Raw genomic sequence first — 24,155 nt, forward strand, 5'->3', positions numbered from 1 at the left:
CGCTTGTGTTGAGCGGGTAAATGCCACGCGAGGTAGAGACTAAGAACTGCCAAAGCCATACAATGCAGGTATGGTGGTCTGTGACAGACAAGAGGCTGTCTCCATGTACGCTGGAAGCCTGAACTGCATAGTTCCGTGCTCTGGCTTCAGATATTTGAAAGGCAGAAGTTTGCATTGTGTTGCTTTTCTCTTTCTCTGTCACTGCACAGCTCTTTACACCGTTTCAATAGCTCCATTAAGGCAGGCTTATAGGAAGTCTCATATGCCTTTCTGAACATTCCTTAAAGGATGTAAGGAGAAACAAACCGCAGGGACCCTGCTGATGTATAATTCCTTTCATAACTGTGCTCTAACTTAAGAGTAATTAGATTTTTGCCTTTATTAATTTTTCTGAGAGGTTATTCCCGCTCCTCATTGGTCTGAGTACTAGAAATTTTCTCCTGATTTGCAGCCGACATGTGCTCAGCAGCTGTTTGTACCTATGGCCAAATTCTATTACTGTATTCAGTCAGTTCCCGAAGCCATAAATATTTCTGGGAAATGAGGCCTGTCAGAGAGAAAGTACATATCTTGTTTTTTTGACTTGGTTGAAGGAAGTTACCAAGTGAAGACTGGAGAGTTGTATAGAAGTGCAGGATTTTGGAGACGGGCACTCCTTTTCTGGTAAGGGCTGATAGCAGATTCTGGCAGGCATCAGGGCGGTGCTGCAGAACGTGGAGTGAGCCCCTTCTTGGAACTGGCCTTGGGTGGAGGTTGCTTATTGTTGTTCTCTTAATGATGCCCAAAAATAGACAGTATGACGCTTTGAGCTCCCTTGTCACTTTACAATGTGACTGTTTTCCTGAGCATGTAATCTCAAGTTATTCTTCCTCAAGTGGCTAAAATGGTGCCATCTCCTGCCCTTTCACGCACCTCATAATTCCCCTGGCAGCATTATCAGCACAATTGTTCAGGGACCAGACAATGAACTGAGTCCCTGAAATGGGCCAGAATGAAACAATGCATATTGGAAGGGGTTTGGATATATTTGTTCATGTAACTGAGACTGCTTCCGTGATCTCAACTTGCTTAGACATCAATATGACAGTTGTCAAACTGAGGGGGCACGGAACAGTGTGGGAGTCAGAATGAGCAGCCAAGGCTGGGAACCAGTTAAGCCAGCCTTGCTGCCTAGAAAAGTCCTCCCAGCTGTGTTCCAGTTAATCCATTTTTAATGTTTCTCTTTGGGCGATTTAACTCACTCTGTGTTTCAAGAGTTTTGCCACTTGCACCAGCACAAGGTAGGACACACAGACATGAGCAGCCAGGTTCCAGGAGCCACCAAAACAACTGCTTTTAAAACTGTCTTAAAATGTTAGGGCTTTGCACTGGAGCTTTGCTGCTTCTACAGGAACAGAAACTTTCAGCACTGAGGAAGGGTAGTAGCTGGGAGGACTAACACACTAAACCAGTGCACTGAGGTTTGCCAGCTCACCTTTAACTGAATAATTAAGACCAGATCTGAAGTGTTGTCGAGTCAAGAACCAGTTCATACATTGGTAAGATGAGCCTCTGTTGAACAGAACCTTTTGTACCAGCCTGCTACACTCCATTTCTTTATTGTGGCAGCCAAGGCTCTACTCTTTCTATAGTCTCATTTACTTAATGAGGACGGAGAGTCTTTAAGAGATTACCTATTAATGTGAAGTATTTCCTTTTCATGTTGTCATCCCTGAAGTCATGTGGTACTTCCAAAGCTGATGGTTTAAAACATCCTATTTGCTATACAAGTTACCTTAACTCATTTCTGTCAGATTTCTAGGCTGGGGCACGGTTACAATATATGTAACTGCTTAAATCAGTTGCAACAATAAAATCCAAAATGTGTGACAGTGTTGCATTAAAGGCTTCTGAACACAGTTGCTACAACATAAAATGAAAATGAAATACGGTTATTTGGTGTTAACAGTATTACATACATAGGCACTTGGGAAATAGTTACTGTGAAACAGAGGACATTTTGCAGAAGAAAAGGAACAAGAAAAGTTTTCCATCAATCTCTTTTTTGGAGCATTTGGGTTGACAAATAGTTAAATTTTAATTTGTCTAGAAAACCAGATACCAGCTTTCTATTCCAATCCTTAGTCTATTTCTGCAAGACGTGGGAAGGCCTGGAACAGGCAAAGCAGGAGCACAAACCTGAAACTCCCACATCTCAAGTGAGACTATTTCAGAGTCATTATCGCACTTGTTCTTACTAGAAATTCCATCTGGAAGCTGAGAAGTCTTTCCCAATGAAACTTTCAACAAAAGTTGTGGTTTTTCCCCCCTACCAGAAGAAACTTTTAAGTAAAATTGCTAACCAGTTGTAATTAAGAATTTGAGTTGAGTCTGTTCAAGTTAATTAACAACTTCCTGCTGTTGCTTCTTTAAAAGAACAGAAAAAGAAAAATGGGTGAGTTTTTAATCTGATGATGGAATAGTAACATAATTGTGATCAATAGTTAATTAGAATATGCATATGAAGAAAAATGCAAATGAATTTGCAACAATCTTGCTGTTAAAAATGTTAGTTTTGAGGTTGACAGATTATCTCAAAAGCCCATTGTTTTGCCTTGGTCTGTTTCCGAAGAGCATTAGGGGGACTGTCTGAATTTAATTTAATCTTGAATATTTAGGAATATATTAAAATACTGCATTAAAAAAAACTTTGAGTGGTGCTTCGTTAGTTTCTTTCTATAGTTGCACCTGCATTTCTTGAAAAGACCTTTATAGGTAAAAGAGGGAAAAAATATAAATCCTACCATGCGATATAAACGTGATTTTTCATTAAAGAATATATATACTTGCAAGTTGGTTAGAGCAGGGTGCTGATAACACCGAGGTGGCTGTTTGATCCCTGTATGGCCACTCACTTACGAGCTAGACTTAATGATCCCTCTGGGTCCCTTCCATCTCTGCTCTGTGATTCTGTGTGAAGTTATTGCTCTTGCAGACTGTTGGGGGAGATGCAGAGACAGACCCACACACAAAAGCTAGTTATTCATTTCCTAAGAAACAAAAGCTACGAGTAGTCTATAGTCTGCATGGTTTCTGGACAATAAAATACAAACCTATTAAACAGATGAGCAAGGACGTCCCTAGGAAAGGGCACCTGCAGTGATTTTAGTTGTTTTCTGCCGCGGCAGCAGAGCTCACGGGGCTGCGCTGTGCTGCTCCCGCCTGGCAGCCGCTCTCCCCCGGCACGCTGGGACGGTGCCATTGTCAGGCCCCTGCACCCCAGCGGGGTCTCCGCGGGGCCGGAACCGCGCACACCGAGGCTCGGCCCCGGCCCCAGCGGCTGCTCCCGAAGCCAGGCGGCCTCCGACGGTCCCGGACGGGCCAGGCACCCCCGGGGAGCGCAGGGGAGCGGAGGGAAGGCGCGCCCCGGCCCGGCCCCGGCCCCGGTGTCGGTCCCGTCTCATCGTCACTCAACGCCACCTGCGTCACTTGCGCGTCACTTCCGCGCCCGGCGCGGCCCAGTCCCGGAGGCGGCGGCTCTATGGTGCGGCGGCGGCGGGGCGCGGGGCGGGGGGTGCCGGGCCGCCCCGCTCGCTGAGGGCAGCCGGAGCCGCCTGCCGCGGGCTTGGGCGGCCCTACCCTACCCTACCCTGCCCTGCCCTGCCCTGCCTTGCCTCGCCGGAGGGCGCCGGGAGCGGCAGCGATGAGCGGCGCGGAGCGGCCGGAGGGGAAGGAGGCGGCGACCGCGGGCGACCCCGGGCGCTCGCTGGGTGCGTGAGGGGCGGCCGGGCCGGGCCGGGCGGGACGCGGGTGCGGGAGGCCCGAGGAGAGGCTGCGGCCGCCGCCGGCCCCGGTCAGAGCAGGGCGCCCGCCGGGAGGCTCCGCTACCCCCCGGTGCTACGGCCGCGCTCCCTGGGAGCCGAAGTGCTGCCCCCGGCAGCGTTCTCTCCGGTGCGGGGGGCCTGTGGGTTAAAGGGCTTTGTCTTCCACGAGCACTGCAGGCAAAAAATAATCATTACGTGCCTATACGAAACTTAAGAGTAGCTGTGAACCAGCTACTGCAAACTCCCGGAGTTCAGCATGAGGTGTTTCAGTGAGCCCGTGTTGTTTTGAGTGACAGGTGAAGACCTTTCATAGCCTAGTTTGTTCTCAGACCTTGAAAGCAAAGGTTGGGCGCTGTTAATGTTTAGGTGCTCTTGATACATACTCAGAACACTGATGTTGCCCATTTTTAAAAGGGTTTACCAAGAAGCTTGTGATACAGGCCTGGGAGTAAGGGAGGAATAAAGAAGAGGAGGAAAATGAAATCCCAGTTTAGTTGAAAAAGTGCAGAGAATTTTAACGTCAGTGTTTTAATGCTTTCAATTTTTGAAAAGGAAAATACAGTTGCTCTAGGTGAAACTTGAAGTGTGTGCTGAGCTGTCACATTCAGCCTTGCTGTTCTTTGGTGTAGGTCCCAGTGATGCATCTCCAGATGAAGGAGTTGTAGAAGATCTGCCTTTAATAGATGAGAAAGCTGTGGAGCAGCTAACTGAAGGATTGATCTCCCACTATCTGCCTGATCTTCAGCGATCAAAATTAGCACTGCAGGAACTTACGTAAGCAGATTTCTGAAACCATCTTCATATCCATGCATACTTTGTTTTGCTACTTTTTTCAGTATAATGTGCCAGCTCCCTTTAAGTGGAATATATATCAGCATTTCTGTATCCTGACTAGAGCAGCCTGAATAATTCAGTGATCTGTGGGAGTACCAGCAGGTGTATAAGCTGCAGTGTAGCCTGTGAGCACTTTGGCTGAAGAATGTGTAACACTAGAAGACTAAAGTCCCCTAAGCCAGGCAGAGCAGAAGACATGTAGATTTCTTAAACTTACTCACTTCTGCAATGGAAAAGTGTGCTAAAAGCTGGATTTATTTTGCTTGGAGACATGCAGTTTGTATCCAGGGCAGCTTGTAGTGAGATATATTGTTTGTTGTTCGGTCTCTAAACTGTATTGCAAAACACTTGAAAAATACAAGTAAGGAGCTAAACAGATAAGAGTTTTGTACACTGATTCCTCACTGATAACTGAGAGTAGTTGATTTCAAATGCAGACCAGATCTGCCACGGATACGGAGGTACTGGAAAGAGCTTTACACAGATCCATCGCAGGTTTTGCAGGGTACCGTGGTTTGGGTTTCACTACACAAGATGTGGTTATGCTGCTGCCAAGGACAGCCCTTGTCTGGAAAGACTTGAGCTGATCTGTGTGGGATGGAGATCCTTAATAATCACCAGGAATCCACACAAGTTCTGTACAGAAATAACTTAATCTTGCATCATGACACAGACTCACCCAAGTAGAAAGTCAAGAGCTAATTGTTCTTTCTTTCATTCAACCACTGCAACCTGGAGAGTGCCTCTTCAGAGTCTAGGGATATTCATGCTGTATGATGCCAGCTGAATTTGTGCAACAAACAGTAGCTTGGATTTTTCTAAAATAATTTACTCATTTTTTATTGAAATCACCTAGCAATGCATAAGAGGAATCTGGTACTGGGAAGTGTATATTGATACTGTTTTGATTAAAAGTCTATTTAAAGGACTGGTTGAAAAGCATAAGTGGTGCTTCACTTTGGGTTTATGCATCTTTTTTTTGTTTTAGACAGAACCAAGTGGTCTTGCTAGAAACATTAGAACAAGAGATTTCAAAATTCAAAGACTGTAACTCCATTCTTGATATTAATGCTTTGGTAAGTACCAGTAATGCCTTTTAAACTCTAGATTAGCACAGATTTTCTTTCTGAAGCATTAGTAGCAGCTTGTGTCTTTTCCTTGTCCTTAATGACCTACAGAAAGAAAACCAGTTCAGATATTAGGGACAAACTGCTGGAGAGGGTGGGAACCAGCATATTTCCCTCAAATAGGAAGGGCAGTGGGAAGAGAGCACTGGCTGAGTCAGGCAGCATTAGTGAGACTGGCTGTTCAAAGCCAGTAGCCAGAGCAAATGTACACATTTTTTCGGTAGGATTGAGGCCCAGCATGGGCTCTGTGCACTTCCCCAGACTAGCAGGAAGGGTGCATGAAACACTCATATATGGTGCATAAAGTGGTAATATTTTTGTTCTGTTTTGTGAATCTTAACTCAATAGATTACTGGGTACAACTGCTGAGACGTAGTAATTTTCTATATTGGTATATGTAATATGCAAATTTTATATATAAACTTGAACATGTTTGTTCCATTATCAAACTGTTCTGGTAATCACTATGTTTTTGATTGCTATTTTGCTGTGTAGCTTTATAAAACAACTATTCTAACTTAACAGTCACTGCTTTAACAGTTATGGTTTTTAAGTTTTCAGAAGCTAAACACTATCACAACAAGTTAGTGAATATTAGAAATGAAATGATGATGCTGCACGAGAAGACATCAAAGTTAAAAGTGAGTGGGATAAATATTTTTACTTTCCAATACAGATATTTATTTCTATATTATTGACTTCCAACTTTTATTTTGGATGCATGCTGAAAATTCTGATTAAAATAGAATTTTATCTTAAAAGGATGTTTTCAGTAGCTCCAAGCCATGTATGTTTTTAAACTTTCATTTGCTCGTAATGGTGCTCAAGCAACTTACACATCTGAACTGCTCCTAATTTTCAGTGTCATCTTCATGTTTAGATGGTGTAAGAATCATGCCTTGTTCTGTTGCTTAATCCACTCCATTCCAAGTAGTTCTCTTTGTTGTTTCAGTTTCTTTTCAATGGAAACTAGATTGTCACAAATGTAAGAATTTCTCCTATTTAATGTACAGTGGCATAATTAATTTAATTAACAGTGGCATAAGTTCAGTGGCATCATGCTGTATCGACAGTCTCTGGTTACATTCTGGCAAGGTTAGTCCTTCAGTGTGTTCAACAAGAGAATTTTTTCTTAGAGGCAGTAAATTGCATGCTAAGAACCTTGTCAAGTGTACCCAAAGGGTGACTTTTAGTGAGCCTGAAGGGATTCCAGTGTGTTTTTTCCCAGTGTAGATCACAGACTTGCCATTTCTGAACAGTAAGCTGAAAGTGGGAGGGATGAAGCCAACATGAACAGTTTATGCTACATTCAGTCATAAGGAGAGTGTGTTGGAGAGAGGGAGAATGGGAGGGATTTTGTTTATTGCACCAACTTGAATATATCTATAAAACTTAAAATTATTTCCTTGTCTTTTCTGTTTAGAAAAGAGCACTTAAGCTGCAACAAAAGAGGCAGAAGGAGGAGTTGGAACGAGAGCAGCAACGTGAGAAGGAACTTGAAAGAGAGAAACAGTTAACAGCAAAACCTGCAAAGAGGACCTGAAAGCAGAGCATGCAACAACTTATCTGAATGAATGATTTCTGCATTCACTGGAATTAAGGCAGACTTTGCTTAAATTGGGCTATAGCTGTTGCTAGCAACAGTCTGCTCTGTGGTATTAAAAATTCCAGAATGGTAATAACAGAGTTGGTAATTCTCACATTTTTTCATTTCGGCCATTCAAGTTGCCTTCCTTTGTAATGCTATGCAGTTTGATATTATTATAATGTAAGTTAATTTTTATATATATATGTATATGGGATAACTAGGCATCATAGTTTTAAGTACCTATCAATTTTTGTTTTCATCTGTTCTTTTGGTGTTTAGAATTCTGAGAGATATTTGATGACTAGCACATGTTTTTCAGACAAAATGCAGAATACTTCTTAAAGTTCAGTTCTCATCACCAGACTTCAGTGGTTGCATTTTCACTGAAACTGCTTTGTTTCAGCCAGTTGGGATCTGTCTTTGATCATAAATACTGATTTCTTGTGCAGCCTTAGTTTGATCCATCTCTAATGAACTGAAGAAAATACCAGTGTATTTGCCTAAAATTCACTTCATTGCAGCAATCTTAGGTTTTTTGTCATCAAGTAAGTTAAGAACAGCTTTAAAGTAACTTCTGAGTAAGTTCCCAACTGAAATGATTGGCAGGGGGGAAGCAGAACACTAAAGATTGTCAAAATTGATTTGTGCACAATGCAAAGATTAATAAATTTGTGCTTCCACAAACATTTAGGTCAAACCAGGAAACTGTTGCTTCTATAATGGTTTATTAGGAAGACTTGTGTGGTCTAAGCATATTTTTGTGGGATTAGAAGTTGTAGTTTCTTCGTCTTGTGTGACAAAATAAAACATAACCAAAACTAAAAAATTTCCACTTCATGTGAAATTCAGCTACCTGTAGGAAAACTACTGCGTTTAATGTCTTTTCCTTAACAAATTAATCATTTGCACTTCAGAGCTATATAAGAGATTTTTTGTTACTTTGTCCTCACCCAAATTGATGATCGTTAGTGTATACTGATGATAAATTTGGAATGGAGGTTGATACCCATTTCTCTGAATGTAATTCCTATCTTGCAGCACTTGGTGTGAACTCACATTCAAATGAATGTACAAGTTGTCTAGACTGGTAAAAGAGCTTTAAATTATTTGTTCCTTCAGTCTAACAAACTAGTTATTATATATCTGTGTTTCTTTTCAAGTATATCTGTGTTTCTTTTTAAGTAATAATGTAAATGGTGTGTTTTGAAGTAAGATAAAGGGTAAGCTATGTAAAGTTTTCCATAAAATATGTATAGGAAGGTATCACAGGGGCACAGTCAATTTTACTTTTTCTTCTGTTTTAGATTACTCACACAGTGTACACCTGCCTGGACTTTCTGTATCGTAATTTTCTGAGCTCCTAATGTCCTGTTCTTAATATTTGGCATCTGTTTCTGTGAAAGATGTACTCTAACAAGTACCCAGCCATCATGCAAGGTAAACTGGGATAATGTTTTGGGGCAAGAAGAACAAACTACTTAAAGTAGTCTGAACAGACACTGAAATTCTGTTACTGAACCAGTATTAGATTAAGACTTTCCACAGGTATTTTTCCCTGAAGTTGACTCATGTCTATTAATTGCCAGTGGACTGTTGGTCTCTGCTGTGGTTTGTATGTATTTCTAAGAGAAATGTAAAGAATTTCCACAGTCCATTTTTTGGAGCAGAATGTACATAACTAAATGTTGTCTAAGTATTTTATTTTGTAATGTAATTTCACAATCAAATTCTGGGAATTAAAACTGGTCTCATTAAACTATAACATGAAACTAGATGCCTCAGTATCCAAATCAGGATTGAATTCCTTTGATATTTCTTGATTTGTATGCCCTCATGTAGAATCCAGTTTACTGTGTCAAGTCATATTCTGTCTCTCTGTCAAGAACCGTTTGGTTTTTTCCAAAGAACTGTGGTTTTATGGGGTTTTGGTTTGTTTCAAAAAATCATGGTATTTTTAATTAAAACTAGAGAATTCTAAGAAATTCATATAAATTTATGCTTTTGAAATTTGGTACATTTCAGCATTTGGAATGATTTCCAATCAAAGGAATAAAAGCTGACAGTACTTGCCTGAGTAATCACATACACATACAGAAAAATGTGATTGATTAACTTTTCCTACAAAAGTATGGTAAGATCTGGGTTTTCTATGAATAAGGACCTAATTTTACTAAATGACCTTTCTGTACTAAAGGGGGGAAATTAATAAAAATATATAGGATGAAGTTTGTTCAGTTTACATAACTTCCATTAATGTGTTCTTAAATTACTTCGGTGAAAAGTACAATTCAGTATCTCCACAGGATGTTCTATCAAATACTCTTGTAAGTCTTAATGCATAAAAGCAAAAGCTGCATTGGATGAATTTAACGATACTGACATCTAAAAATGTGTGCTTGCATCAACATGCTCAGCTAGAGTGAGCAATTCTATTGCTGTGTACACTTAGTCATGCTTGCTTTTATAAAAAGTTACTTATTGAGTAGATAAATGTGGTAGTGTAGGCTTAGGATTAGGCAGTGTGTGCCCAGCCCTCACACAGCAGCTCCCACCCTCTCATCCTGCCTGGACTTTGGAAAGGTTTAGGCAGCGCTCCCTGCAGCTGCTGGAGGCCTCTGTGCTACAGGTGAGGAGTTTCTTCATGTTTGGTTTGTGAGATGTTTCTGAAGTATGGAATTCATTTGAGTGATTTTTTAAATTCAAATTGCAGGCTATCTCTGTAAGCAGTCTGTGGGGAAATATGCATGGGAGCGTAAAGACAATACTGCAATATTTAAAGACAATCCTAAAAATATATGTTAAAAAAACAGCCCAACAATTTTCACATGAACAGAGATGAGGATCAACCTCTTAGGACAAAAGAAGATGTGGAAAAAAGGCTGCACTCTGATTATACCAAAGCAGGTGGAAACAGGAAGTTGAGAAACTCATAAAAATTATAAAAATTGGCAGTTTGAATATTTTAAAGGATGTAACCATAAACCCTAGCCCTTTTTTCTCTTTAGAGAAGTTTCTTGTATTAACAAAGATGTCTAATTTCTGTGTCACGGTTTAAAGATACTTATTGTGTCTTCTTTCAGTACATTTTCTGTCCAGTAAAACCCAGACACTGGGTGTACAGCAGCTTTGAAAAGAGAGCCTTTGCCTATCACTGGGGAATGCACTCCATCAGAGCTCATTTATTATTAATTATCTATCTAGTAAGAGTTTTGGTGTTATTTTATTAAGCTTAATTGTTTTGCTGGTTTTTCTGTCTATAGAAAAGGGTCACTAGATGATGGTTTAGGGCTGGTGCTTACAGGTAACCTGAGAAAGTTCAGATATTGAGGTATCAGTGGTCACTCCATCACAGGTACTGTAGTGCTCATGATTCTGGTGTAGGCCAGCCGTATGCGAGCGACCTGTGCTGCGCCTGTCTAGCTGGGACTCCAGGCTGCCTCCAGCCGAATGCGCAGCAGGGTTTCGAGCCGGGATTGGCAGGGGGCCAGGTTTAGGACTGGAGTTTCAAAACTTCGGGAAGAACGGGGTCTGGAGCTGTAGGTGCGATCGGTACCTGCCCGGAGCGGAGCGCCGGGCTCAGCCCCTCGCGGGGGCTCCGCGCCCACCGCCGGCTGCGCACACCCAGCCCGGCCCTCCCGGCCGGACCGCGGCCTTTGCCCGCGGCCGGGCAGCACCCGGAGCCTCGAGCTCCGCCCCGCCACTCCCGGGGCCCGGCGCCGATCGCACTCGGGCCGGCGGCGCGATCCTTCTCCGCCCCTGCTCGGCGCAGCGAGCGGGTGAGTGCGGAGCCGGGAGCGGGGCCCGGGGTCCGTCCTGCCGTGAGGGAGCGGAGGTGCCGGGCTGGGCCGAGCAGGGAGGCGGCGGGAGCGCCGTGCCGGGGGGCAGCCCGCGGGCCGCAGCGGCCTCGCCCAGCGCGGCCGGGGTCGTGGCCCTGCTCCCCCTGCAGGGCCGGGTCCCTTGGCCCCGGCGGGTGCAGCAGCGGCGGCCTCGGGGTCCCCTGCGGCTGCTGAGACCGGCGCTGAGGGGCTCGCAGGCTCTGGAGCCGGCTGGGGCACCGCCCGCCGAGCTCGCACACGTGCATGGGTGGAATGCTTAAGCTGCTGATCTGCGGCCAGCTGTTCAAGGAATAGTTGCAATGATCTGTACTTCTTGCCGGTAGGACTTTTCTAACTTCATTTATTCCAACTTCCTTCAATAAACTGGTTCGATGAAGTGGGCAGTCTGCGGAGCTTAGCATCTGGTAGGTGCCCCGGAGAGGAAGAAACTGCAGTTGTCCTGAGTGCCTCTGCATGAACCGCCGTGCTTCGCTTAAGTGTTTGTTCTAAGCTCTAGTTGAAATACTGAGGTGCTGAGCTCTCCTGCTCAGTCTTAACTGTGATTTTTTTAAAGTGCATTTTCCTCAGTATTAAACAGACTTATTCTAAAAACATGCAAACGAATAGAGTGAAAGGAAAAAGAGATTTAAGAATGGAGGTCCATATTTTTAAGTAGCTGCCTGCACAGATGATAAACAGCCTTCTAAAGTGAAACTAACTTATTCTGGAGTTGGGTGTTTTGTTCTGAATGGGGAGAGGATGAAAAGAAAATGTCTGCATCTTGGAAACCTTCTGTAAAAATTATTAACATTTGTTTTACATTGGATGCCTCTGAGATTTTTCTGTCTCTGTCCCAAATTGTAACTGTAAGCATTAATAATGGGCCATTATAAAGAATTCAGGGGACACGGACATGAGGGATGTCAAGATAGCACAGAAAGGTTCAGAATGAGTTGCACAACTACATCTAGTGTCGTGGAGAATTTTTGAAGCTGGCATTGGAAGATTTTCTTGAAAATATTTGAGGTTTCTGGTGTAATTTTGAAACTCTGGTCTGTAAGTACCAGTACAAAAGCTGTAATTCTTGCCTGATAACTCCAGGATTTAATATTATAATTTTTGCCTTGAAGACTAACCCGGGCATTTAAATAAATATAAATTCTGCCTCCTGTAATTGTTGCTGGTGCCTTTCCTTATCTCCTAGCTTCCCACTTAATGAAAGATGTCAGCAATTGGAGCAGTGTCCTCCTGCTTCTGTCTCCGTCCTGGTGTGTGGTTGCTGAAACCAGGAATGCAGAAGATGAGCTCCTTTGCCTTACACACAGCAGCCAGGTGTGCTGCCAAGGATTATTATGAAGTACTTGTGTTGGGTGGAGGTGCTGGTGGAATTGCCATGAGTGCTCGGATGAAGAGGAAAGTGGGGGCAGCAAATGTGGCTGTTGTTGAGCCAAGTAAGGTGAGTCTCCCTCTGCTGTAAAGCACTGTAAAGAGTAAGCATTTTACATGTGACCAGATGGGTCTGATTCTCATCCCTCTCCAGCCCCACGTTTTTAGCTGTGGAAAGTAAGCCAACTAACCATCTTTCAAAAGGTTTCGCATGACATTTGCTTATCCATGAGATTTATGCATCCCTGCAGCTTTGTCATGGAAAAATCTTGGTTATTTATACAGCTTCTTTTGTTAAGAATAATACAATGTTAAGAGTACATTGCTCCCATTTGGGGTGATGTGCCTTCATCTTTAAGTCCCTTTAAACAGTTTTGAAATGTCCATTTGAACCTTTTATTTCAGACTCATTACTATCAGCCACTGTGGACCCTGGTTGGTGGTGGTGCAAAGCAGCTGGCAGTTTCTGGACGTCCAACAGGCAGTGTAATGCCTAAAGGTGTTGAGTGGATCAAATCTCAAGTTACAGCATTGGATCCAGATAAGAACTGTGTCTGGCTGGAGAATGATATCAAGGTAATAATGTAAAAAAAAAAAAGAAAAAAAAAGTTTTTTATTTTATCTCATGAGCTGTCTACTTCCTGCAGATCCCCCTAGAACTGCCTATTGAGCAAGACTCCACCATCTAGGAGGCCAGGAAATAAAACTTAGAAATACTTGATCCTAAAATACTTTTCTAATAAAAATTGCAGTAGATAACTAAGTTAGAATAACATCAACTCAAAATACAATTATCATAAGCCTTTGCCCTGTTTATAGTGAACTGAACAGAAAAGAGAGAGTATTTTGCTCCAGATACCTGGGTCCGTGTATAGCAAAGGTTGTGTGTGTAACTCATAATGCAGTTAGCATTTTAACTAGAATTCTTAGAGCTTAACTTATGTTACTAATGCTCCCTATATCTCCTTCCCTTGTGACCCTGTTGCTGTCAGGTAACTGAAATTTACTTTGAGGTAATGCTTTGGTTTCTTTGTCTAAAATACTTTTTTTTCCTTACGCAACAGGTATCTTACAAGTATCTGATAATTGCCCTTGGAATTAGTCTGCATTATGAAAAGGTATTTGTTTCACAGTAATCACATTTATACCAGTTTTAATAGCATCACGTGCATTCATTAAAGTAAATGGCTTTTCAGTATTGTTTTTACTACAAGGTATTGAACACTGCATGAATTAAAGAGCTAGAAGACAAATGACTTTACTCCTAACCCAAATTACCCTTGGGAAAGTCTTTTCTGACAACTTTGTTGCATCTCTGTGGCAATATCAGCAGATGGGGCAGCAAGTTAAATCTAGAACTTTAAGGCAGCCTGTAATAATGAGATAAGAAGGTATGCTGACTGTAGTCTGAAGCATCTCTAACGTAATGAGAATGAGAAACACGCAGCAGTAGGTAAAATCTGTCCTGCAGAATTAATTTGACCTACCCTCACCTTTCTTAAAGAGTGCACTTCAAAAGGAGCCAGCTGAGTCACCAGGCTTGTGTTTAAATAGGCCCTGGGGCCCTTCCCTTCCCTGAACACTTCACACGGTGGCACTCAGAGGTAAATGTTGGTGCAAGAATGACCACAGTGATGTGTAGGAGGAGGAAAATGCAAAGGCAAGATGTCTGAGCAATTTGACCCTCGTGGTTTTATCCTGATCTGAATATGATGTAGTACCTGACAATATACTTAAGTATCTCTTTGAAAAGCTTTCAAGATGTGTGTAAAGCAAGAGCTGGTCTCAGTTAACTACAGTCACACACAGATTCTGGCGACTGGGTCGGTGGAAGGAAGAGTTGCAGCATGTTCAGTGACCCTCCTCTCAGTCTTCACATGTATTGCTCCAGCACAAGCTGATAAAAGTAAATTCAGTGTTCACTAGCAGAAGGCATGTAATACAGTTAATCACACTCTGTAATGAAAACTCATAGTACCTCTAAAACAAAAGTGGACACTTTTAAAAAAGGGATGTTTTTTCTTTAGCAAGAGCCTACTCCTGGTGCAGACTGGAACATCCCAAACACATTGCAGCATGTGTAACATGACTCCCATTTTCTCACGGAATTTCTGCAATCCATTATTTTGAAATGGGTACAACTTCCTTCCTCACAAGCAGATGCTCAGCTCATAATAGGAGTAGCAGGGAAATAATAGCTGGATACAGTTTAGTAAAACAAACTAACCCTAGGCAAATATAGGTGTCTGCAACTGAAAAGTTTCCTTCAGCTTATAAATTTTCGTTTATGTAAACATTTTGTAATTATTATGTAATAATTATGTAAACATTTCGTAAATGTTTGGTTGGTTTGTTTTTTTTTTTTTTTTTTTTTACATGATTTTTACTTGTGATGATGTGGCAGTGACTTTATAAATTCTTACTCTGAATTTCAGTCTACAAAAACTTGGGTCTGGGTCTGCACTGAAGACTTATGCTCAGATGTTGCAGACCAAAGTAATTTCACTAAATGTTACATCTACTAAATCATCTACTAAATTCTAAAGGAAATACCTGTTTTATTGCTAGGCCTATTTTTAAAAACACCAACTACCAAGTAAGTATGGGCTTTCTTTCTGGTAGAAACTTCTTATATAGCTATTTCTCAGTCTATATTTAATACTTGTCAATGATGACAAAACTTTTGCCATCTGTACTTGAAACCTTAATTTCTCTTTTCCTAGATCAAAGGCTTGCCTGAAGGTTTTAATCACCCTAAAATAGGTTCCAATTATTCAGCCCAGACAGTAGAGAAAACATGGAAAGCTTTACAAGATTTTAAGGAAGGAAATGCAATCTTCACTTTTCCAAATACTCCAGTGAAGTGTGCAGGGGCTCCTCAGAAGATCATGTATTTGTCAGACGCGTACTTGAGAAAAGTAAGTATTTTACCCTCTCTGCCCATGCTTGTTCTCACAGTTGGAAGCTTGTTCTAAAGGTTTCATATTATCTTTAAAATGAATATAAACCACATGAGAGTGCTGTGACTCAGGATTATTAAAGTCACAGAGTCGGTTTTTCTATTTTTAATTTATAAGGAATGCAGGTAATGGATTGTACATAAATATTTAGCATATATTTAATACCAGAGAAACTTGTAGAATTCAGAATCCATACTGAAAGAACTGCTTACCCTGCTTCTGGTGAGTGCAGATACAGCTGTTATCAGCCTAATTTATAACTTCAAGTGGTGCACAAAATAACACTGGCTGGAAGTAAGTAATTCTTGTTACTTTAAGTACTTAATAGTTGTTGCCATTTGTCTTTCTACTAGTCTGAGAAGTGGCTATGCTTGCTCCTTGGGGCACATTGTCTCAGCATCAGGAGGAGTCTTAGCCAGGCTGTTAAAGCAAGCTTAGTGGAAGCAAAAGACAACTTCAGGTGGAAGTGTCAGGCTTCATATATGTTTAAGTTTCATGAGCTACCTACTGGGTGAATACCTGAATTATGCATAGAAATGAAGGTTTCAGAAAGCTTTATAACACTAAACTGCTTCAAGCAGTTCCTCAGTGCCTTGCAGCCACCTCTTCTCATAAGTCATTTGTGTAGTGTCTTCAGTACCTCATGCTGAAAGGGGTCTACCTTCTAACATGGTGTGAAATATTAATTAAATATTCATTAACAATTGACCTGCATGAATAGTTCTGTCAGCTCTTTAGTAGTGCAGCATAGTTCTTTTGTCTCTTCTAGCTTGTCACAGTTTCTTAATAGAAAAGGCTAATTGGCTCTCCTCCTGCAGACAGGAAGACGTTCCAAAGCAAACATCATGTTCAACACTTCCCTTGGTGTGATTTTTGGTGTTAAGAAGTATGCTGATGCATTGCTTGAAGTAATAAAGGAGAGGAACATTGCTGTTAACTATAAGCGCAACCTCATAGAAGTTCGGGCAGACAAGCAAGAAGCTGTGTTTGAAAACTTGGACAAACCTGGAGTGACTGAAGTTTATCAGGTCAGGAGCTTTCAGACCCCTCATTTCATTCTATTTCTTTTCCTTGTGTACTGCAAAATAACTTCTACATTGTAATAACATAGTCTGCTTCGTTGTGTATTGTTCCTACCCCCTTAGAGTACTATCTCTAACTTTAGCAGAGTATTAAAAATTTTGAAACCAAGGTGGAGAGAAGAAAAAAATCTCTCATAAATTATGCCTGGAGTCCAGTATGCCATGGGAATGTCTCAGGTGTGTATGGAGGAAGGCAAATTGCTTCCAAATGGAGTTGCTTGGTAAGGTCCATGTTAATTAAAGGATGCACTTGAAATTTGAGAACAGATTTTCATTCTATATACTTGTGTTTAAAAAACCAAACAGACACAAACCCAAGAAACCCTCTCTCCACACTGTACTTATTGCCTTATACCAACAGATAGAGTTTGCTGTGATGAACTAACCACTGAGTGCCTTTTCTTTCTGTTTAGTATGAAATGCTTCATGTCACACCCCCAATGGGGCCACCTGCTGTACTCATCAACAGTCCTGTCTCAGATGAAAGTGGCTGGGTGGATGTAGATAAGGAAACCCTACAACATAAAAAGTATCCTAATATCTTTGGTATTGGAGACTGCACCAACCTTCCAACATCAAAAACTGCTGCAGCTGTAGGTAAAGTTGCATGTGTATGTTTGTGTGTGTAAATGACAAGAGTGGAGTCACATTAAGCTTTTTGTTAGTTTGCTACTCCTGAGGTCATGATTTCAATTTTGAGCTTTCAAAAAGACCAGTCTCATGGGCTGACCAGCTAGCTACAGACCATGTCAATGCCACTAACCCAAGAGTTCTGTTTCAGATACCTCACAGCTGAACTAATTCTATTTTTTGTGTTCACGGAATGTCATAAAATGAACGAAGTATTCTTGTATTACAACATCATTCAGTAATGAACCTTTCTGCTTTATCTTAGCTCCTCATGCATGTGTCACCTAACTGATAAGTCACTTCGAAAAATCACATGTTCTGCCCTTGTAGCCACAGGTTCCACAATTAAAACACTTTTAAGTGTATGGTCTCACAACCAATAAAAGGCAAATAAAAGAGTAGGAAAAACCTCAGGGTCTACAGTATGTTATTGATGTAATGTAAGAGTGGGGTAGTCAACTACTTCGGTGAATGGGTCTACAGTTACAGCACTCAAAATGAAACAGAACTTCAGTGTGCCAGAATCTCATGTTTGATAAGACTGAGCAAGTATAGTTTGTCATAGGAGAATGGGCATAGGCTAAAAATACCAGCTCAAGTTTCATTAAGCTTTAGCATGTTCGAAACAGTGAGGCCAAAGCATTAGTCCATTTTTTTTTAATCTGGGACAGTAAACTTACATGCAAATTCAATTGCAGCTGAATTGTCCAACAAAATGCCTGGCTACTACTGTTTGCTTTACTAATGACAATTGCTGCCTGAAACAAAGTCTTAGTATACTTCTTTTTCTTTCTTATTTAGCTGCACAGTCTGGAGTCCTTGATAGAACCATTTCTCTGGTAATGAAGAACAAGTTGCCAGTTAAAAAGGTACTTTCTCTTAGGGAGAAATTCTCTTGAATGTTTTCTCCCTTCTTACACAGGAAGTCTTGCAAGCAGCTGAGCGTGCGAAGCGGAAGGCAGGAAAGGCTTTGCCTCCGCCGCTGTGGTACTAAATGGCTACAAGCTGCATGTCAGAGGAGCAATGGAATTGCACAGTTCATGCTCTTGATGCTGCCATTAAAAGTATTATCTATTTGATTCCCTGACTTCTGAGCTGAGAGCAGGTTAAATGCTGATTAGTCTGGGTTTTTCATCAGTACAAGTGACTTATTTACACTGTTAAGGTAATCCCTGTTCCAGAAAAACTCTTGCAAACTTGCTTCTCCTGTATAGGACATGATCTTTTAAAGAGTTAAACAGAAGCTTTTGTACTACACTGTGTTAAGCCTATAAATATGTTCAAATTTGTCCTTGAGCTTTTACTTTCATTTTACACATGGCTTCCTTGGGGTACTAACCCAAATATCCTGCATTTCTCTGGGAATTCTCACTAGATTAAAGATAGTTTGCCTGTTAAAGTAAACACCAGCTCTCATCCATATCTTCTGGTCACCTGTTCCATTAGTTACAATAACCAACAATTAATGACATTATGCCCTATTGTTCTAGGTTAGGTCTAATTTAAGCAATGTTGTTAAGCAGATCTACATTTGAAATGGAATGGCTTGGTATTATGGTCATTAAACCATAACAGGTCTAGCAGCCTTCCAACTTCACTGGTATTTACACTGTAAATGCGGAAGTCTCCTAGGAAGTTGTTTGGAAATGTGAATTTTAACCATGCCTTGTAAAATCTCAGCATTTAGGCTTTGGTCAGAATAATGGAAAGTGGTATTTTTCATTGCAGTATGATGGATACACTTCCTGCCCCCTAGTAACAGGCTACAACAAGGTGATTCTGGCAGAGTTTGACTACAATGCTCAGCCTTTGGAGACCTTTCCCATTGATCAGAGTAAGGAGAGAGTAACCATGTACCACATGAAAGCTGATATGATGCCTCTGCTCTATTGGAATGCACTACTTAAGTGAGTATTGAAGAAAAACAATCAGGTATAGACACCTGTTCTGACTTAGTTCCTTGCCAGAATAGAAGCAAAGTCCATCCTTAGTTGTGATCAAAACAACCCCCTAACACTTACCTCTTAACAGTATTAACTCTTAACTTTCCCCAAGCCCTACTTCAGTAGTATGTGAAAGAACTTTCTCTGCTTCCAGGGGATACTGGGGAGGACCAGCTCCTTTCAGGAAGCTCATGCATCTGGGCTTGAAGTAACTGCTTCTTCTCAGTGTTGGTTATAACCTCCCAAAGAAATGGACTGTTCTCACACTGGATCAGTACATATCTTCCCTCTTGGAATACCTGGCAGACATTTAATTTTTTTTTAAATCAAGCTTTTGTCACTAATTCCCTTTCCTCCTACTGTGGATTAAGCCTTCATAGTGCTCTTTCCCTGCTCTTCTGTGTAAACTGAGGCATTAAACTGCTCCTGTGTTTACCCAGGAGTCTCAACTTGCCTTACCCTACAGGTTACTACAGGAATTGCTATAACAATCAATACTTCTAAAGCTGTTATGTAAAATTTTCTTCCTGACCCTAAAGTGAATTGTCTGCATCCAAGATCAGTGCATGCACTGGATTTAACAGTGATTCAATGCTAGTAAAATGGCCTGACAACTCTCCTGTTGTACTCTCATTTTTGAAGAGCATTAATCCTAGTTTCTGAGCATACCTGCTGCCTAATTATTACAGGAATGCAAGCAGAGTTGTGAAAGGAAAGAAGTCAAAGCAATGTCTGTGTATATGGATACACACTCTCTCCTAGGATAGTTGTGCCACTGCACATCAGTTCCACTATAATCTTTTAACCTGTGACACTAAGAACATCACAAAAAGAATCACCTGAGAACACATACTAGACTGAAATCACAGACAAGGGGGAAGTGCTTTTTAATTATGACCATATAGAACTCAGTTTTCAAGGGAAAGGTTGAACAAAGTTGAATTTAAGAGTTGAGTCTTCACAGAAGCTGGAACTTTAGAGGCAGTCAGGTAGACAGCATGGAGCAAACGGGAATCATCTTCACTTGCAAGAATCAGCAGCAGCAGCTTATTTCTAAACAGAAAGATAAATGTGAACGTATTTCAAGTTACAGCTTCATGCTTTTTCAACACAGGCTTTTAAAGGGTTGCCTTTGAATTTTAAGTACAAACATGAACATATACCTGGGTGTTAAGTAGTTCTTCAATCTTATTCTGGATCTGCCCATACACATCATTAAACAGCTCCTCCTTTGATTTTGTCCCATTCAAATGCACTTAAAAGAAAGTAAAATAAGAGAGCAATAATAGAATGTCTCTCTAAGGTAGTCAGATCCTAATTTAAAAAGCATGCACCCAACTGGTATCAGAGAAATGTAGTCCCTCCACCTGCTTCACTCACTCCTCTCATGCATCTAACCAGTATGTATTGCACAGGTTTGAAAAGCAATCTCAAAGTGCTTTTGTCATTAAAAACTTACCCACATCAACTCCAAGTTCTTCCATTATCTTCCTGTGCTTTACATACATAGGCCAAACGTGGCCGTCAAACAATCCAGGTGGATCTGGTACAGTGTAACTCCTTGAACTGTAAATTAAGGAAGGTATTGTTACTCACAAGTAGTCAAGTAACAGTTCAGGGAAATGACAGCTCCTTCACTGGGTTTCTCTACACATTAGCCTGAGCCCATTGATTCCAGTTTGGTTTCTGAGCTTATCAAAAGTTAGTAGTTAGCAAGAGCTGCAAGCATCAAGTTATGCAAGTAAGTTGAAATCTTATGTGCAGGCCCAAAGTGTTCAAAATGCAAAGAGAGTTCCTAAGACCGACTGATCTAAATAGTGATGAATAAGCTCTTAAAAGCTTTAGCAGAACTCTGGGTAAAATAGCTGTCTGCTTATTCCTCTTGAAATGTAACATTAATACTTTTCATTTGCAGTAAGAACACTGTATGTGTGCAAACATACAGCCAAATGTAAAACCTCAAGCAGTGTGAGATCTGGGAACTCTGGAAAACCAGCAGGGGAGAAAGCCTAGTAAAAGGTCTGTGCAGAAACTGAGCATTACATACACAACACAATAGTTTGGTTGGAAATTTTAGGTCAGAAGGAAGCTACAGTCTCCTAACACAGCAGCTACATTTGCCTTTATTCCTTCTCATGTAAAATCTTCAGAGAAACCAAGTCTTGAATGGAGTAAGATGTTATTTGGCTAGCAAGGGAACTCAGACTTACCTTCTTCTCCTTTTACACTCCTCATATGGAATGGAAAGGAAGTACCGATGGTGGAACACATCAATCAGTGGCCTGAAAGAGACACGTGTTGGTTACACCTCAACTAATTAGTAGCAAAACCCAGAAAAGTACAACTATACCTATTTCCTGTACTTAGAGTGACTTTTAGACTTGTGACACCTAAACTTGGCTGTAGTTAATGCCAGCTGTTAATTCTTGGTTTAGAACACGTAGTTTTATTCCTCTGGAGGCTTGCCCATCACATAAAATAATGTAAAAATCAAAATGTATGAAGGCATAATTGATTACCTGTAAGTGTAAAGCAGGAAGCCTTCAACAATAAGAATGTGGACTGTTTCATCTCCTCCCTCCTTATCTTCCAAGATCTGGGTATCCAGTGTGTTGTTGATCCCATGAGAACGCTCAAACTTGACTGGGTTTTTTATCCAAGCATTTATGGTACTCATCATAGCTTCCATATCTAATGCACTAATCACTAAGACAAAACAGACAACTATTATTAAGAAGTAATTAAATATAATCTAATAATGCAGTCAGTGCAAAACAGTTCACTTAAAGAATCAAAATACTCTTTAAGTTTTTGAGTTATGCTTTGATAACACTAACAGAGGCTTACCATCATACTGTTTAAACCCATCTTCAACTTCTATTTCATCTTGGGGCTGAAACAGTAACAAGAAAAAAAAAAAAACCTGCTTGGTCAGAACAGCTACTGAGAAGCTTAATACCCCTTTCAAAGCAAGATTCAAGATGCAAACCCTGAAGCTACGAAGGGGAATCTTAACCCTCCACCAGGTTCCTTTGCATGCAGATAAACCAGCAGTACGAGGCTCAGATAAAGCCGCCTGCTCCTCTATCTTCCCACGGACACGAGCACAGCGCTCCACGGAAAGCCATGGGGACCCGCTATAGCGCAGACTTATCCGGCAGGCGCACGGCCCCGCCAGGCAGCGCAGGAGCCGCGGGCAGGGCGGCGCAGGAGCCGCGGGCAGCGCGCCAGCAGCGCGGGCGGACGCCCGCGGGGGTCACCCCGCGCCCTCCCGCGGCCGGCAGGGGCCGGCGGGCCCGCTCACCTTGAAGAAGTCATCCTGGTGCACCACGCTGCAGTTGGGCAGGGCCCGCATCAGCCGGCGGGTCAGCGTGGTCTTGCCGCCGTTGGTGACCCTGCGGCGAGAGCGCGGCCGTCGGGAAGCGCCACGTGGGGGCCGTGTCCACCCCCCCACCCCCACTGCGGCACCGGGAGGGGCCGGGATGAGAGACCCGAGCCCGTCCCGCACCCCGAGACGCTTCCCCCGCCCGGTCCCGGCTCTCACCCGCCGATGCCGATGATGATGTTCATGGTGTGTCCGGCGGCCGCCCGGCCCGACTCCTACTGCCTGTTTCTGAGGGGCGGGGGGGGGGGACCCGGTGTCTCCGGTACCGGCCGTCTATGTGCCTGAGCCGGGACCCGGGCAGGGGGAAGGAAGGGGCCGGAGAAAGAGGAGAAGGTGGAGAGGGGAGAAGCCAAACGTCAACTGCTGGGCAGCGCCATGGTCGCTCAGAGCAGCAGCAGGGCCGGTCCGCGCCGCGCCGCGCGCTCCGCAAAGAGGGGCGGTGCTTGCGCGCGCGCGCCTTCCCCTCGCGCGCCGCCGCGCCCATTGGGCGGCCGCCTCCGACGCGCAGCCAATAGGAAGCGGCGTGACGCAGGCGGCTCGCGATGATTGGCCGGAGCGCGCTCACTCACGCCCGGCCGTGTTACAGCGTGGCCGCTGGGGGGCGCCCGAGGGCCTCCGCGCCGGGGAGGGGCGGGGGCGCAAATGTGGGGGTTTGGCGCCCCCTGGCGGCTCTGGCGGCGCAGCGCGGGGCCTCGCGCTTCCCTCCGGCCCCGCGAGGGCGGAGCTGCGGCGGGGTCGGGCGCTCGGGCCTACCGGCGGCTCGGCTGGGTCCCGCTCCGGACACCGGCCCGGTTCTGAAGTGAGGAGCTGCGCTGGGGCCGCGACCGGCCATGGCTCCCCGCGAAGGCGCGCGAGGCTCCTGAGGGAAGGCCGCGAGCGCGCGCGGTGCGCAGTGCGCCCCCTGCCGCTGTCCCCGGCCCCGCGAGCAGCGCTGCGGGCAAGGTCACGGCGCGGCCCCGGGGCGGCTCGGCACGGAGCGATTCTCTTCTGCAGCCCTCTCTAAATGAGGGCAGTTCCCTGCTTTTCCTGCTTCCATCATATGCTTTTCCTTGGCAGTCGTGTTTGCTCATCAACCATGCCTGAGGAATTCTATCTTTTCTTGTTAAGGCTTTTATTATCATTTTATGATAATAAAATGATGATTTTATGATGAACATAGCTTTGATCATAGCTATGATCAAATTTATGATCATAGCTTTTTTTTAGTAACACTTAATTTTGTAATTTACAAGCCAGTTAATCCATTCAATGTGCTTACATTATCAGTGGTGGGTGTGTTGCCAACCATTTGCTTGCTTTTCATTATTCTTACTATTTTTCTTTTCTGGTAAGACTGCAAGCAAACCTCAGTTGATTCCTTTTGCAGTTGTTTTTAACTTCCAAACAGAACACATAATTTAGTCTCTTGACTTTTTTTCTTTTTTGAGGGGGAATGGACGCTTATTTGGAAATACATTTTTATTTTCCTTTTGAGATTAAGGTAATTTAGCTCATTTTTACTTTGAAATAGAAGAGCTGCCTTTGTGGTTTGGGGGGTTTTTATGTGTGTGGGTGGGTGGGGGTATTGTTTGGTTGGTTTGGTTTTGAAGAGTCATTTTTTAA

General features: G+C 42.8%; 3 protein-coding genes and 1 long non-coding RNA gene across 6 annotated transcripts; 2 read left to right on the plus strand and 2 right to left on the minus strand.

Annotated features, from left to right (window-relative positions):
- Positions 1 to 48: 48 nt before the first annotated feature.
- On the minus strand, positions 49 to 3,413 carry LOC125332945. The gene is made up of 2 exons (XR_007206690.1): positions 3,093 to 3,413; positions 49 to 2,975 (listed from the first exon to the last, which is right to left on the minus strand). It is a non-coding gene; the product is annotated as an uncharacterized LOC125332945 (long non-coding RNA).
- Positions 3,414 to 3,538: 125 nt separating this feature from the next.
- Positions 3,539 to 9,126, plus strand: BLOC1S6 (biogenesis of lysosomal organelles complex 1 subunit 6). Of its 2 annotated transcripts, XM_048317565.1 has the most exons (5): positions 3,548 to 3,749; positions 4,433 to 4,577; positions 5,626 to 5,713; positions 6,319 to 6,405; positions 7,188 to 9,126. In XM_048317565.1, exons 1-5 carry the CDS (start codon positions 3,683 to 3,685, stop codon positions 7,305 to 7,307), a joined length of 507 nt encoding a protein of 168 aa, XP_048173522.1. In that variant the 5' UTR covers positions 3,548 to 3,682; the 3' UTR covers positions 7,308 to 9,126. The 2 variants fall into 2 exon arrangements, with proteins under 2 accessions (XP_048173523.1, XP_048173522.1); XM_048317566.1 differs by lacking the exon at positions 6,319 to 6,405 and having other exon boundaries at positions 3,539 to 3,749.
- A 1,551-nt stretch (positions 9,127 to 10,677) lies between these two features.
- Positions 10,678 to 19,785, plus strand: SQOR (sulfide quinone oxidoreductase). 2 transcript variants are annotated; one of them, XM_048317562.1, is made up of 10 exons: positions 10,678 to 11,128; positions 12,372 to 12,623; positions 12,959 to 13,129; positions 13,618 to 13,671; positions 15,277 to 15,471; positions 16,332 to 16,541; positions 17,009 to 17,192; positions 18,027 to 18,094; positions 18,954 to 19,132; positions 19,323 to 19,785. In XM_048317562.1, the coding sequence occupies exons 2-10, from the start codon at positions 12,390 to 12,392 to the stop codon at positions 19,378 to 19,380; spliced, it is 1,353 nt and encodes a 450-aa protein (XP_048173519.1). In that variant the 5' UTR covers positions 10,678 to 11,128; positions 12,372 to 12,389; the 3' UTR covers positions 19,381 to 19,785. The 2 variants fall into 2 exon arrangements, with proteins under 2 accessions (XP_048173519.1, XP_048173520.1); XM_048317563.1 differs by lacking the exon at positions 10,678 to 11,128 and adding an exon at positions 11,567 to 11,592.
- Positions 19,786 to 20,031: 246 nt separating this feature from the next.
- LOC125332557 (nicotinamide riboside kinase 2-like) lies at positions 20,032 to 22,989 on the minus strand. The gene is made up of 8 exons (XM_048317564.1): positions 22,713 to 22,989; positions 22,473 to 22,563; positions 22,016 to 22,061; positions 21,688 to 21,874; positions 21,379 to 21,450; positions 20,628 to 20,734; positions 20,332 to 20,423; positions 20,032 to 20,221 (listed from the first exon to the last, which is right to left on the minus strand). Exons 1-8 carry the CDS (start codon positions 22,736 to 22,738, stop codon positions 20,216 to 20,218), a joined length of 627 nt encoding a protein of 208 aa, XP_048173521.1. The 5' UTR covers positions 22,739 to 22,989; the 3' UTR covers positions 20,032 to 20,215.
- Positions 22,990 to 24,155: the final 1,166 nt, after the last annotated feature.

The sequence above is a fragment of the Corvus hawaiiensis genome, chromosome 13 (assembly GCF_020740725.1).
Source record: "Corvus hawaiiensis isolate bCorHaw1 chromosome 13, bCorHaw1.pri.cur, whole genome shotgun sequence".
Classification (NCBI taxonomy): Eukaryota; Metazoa; Chordata; class Aves; order Passeriformes; family Corvidae; genus Corvus; species Corvus hawaiiensis.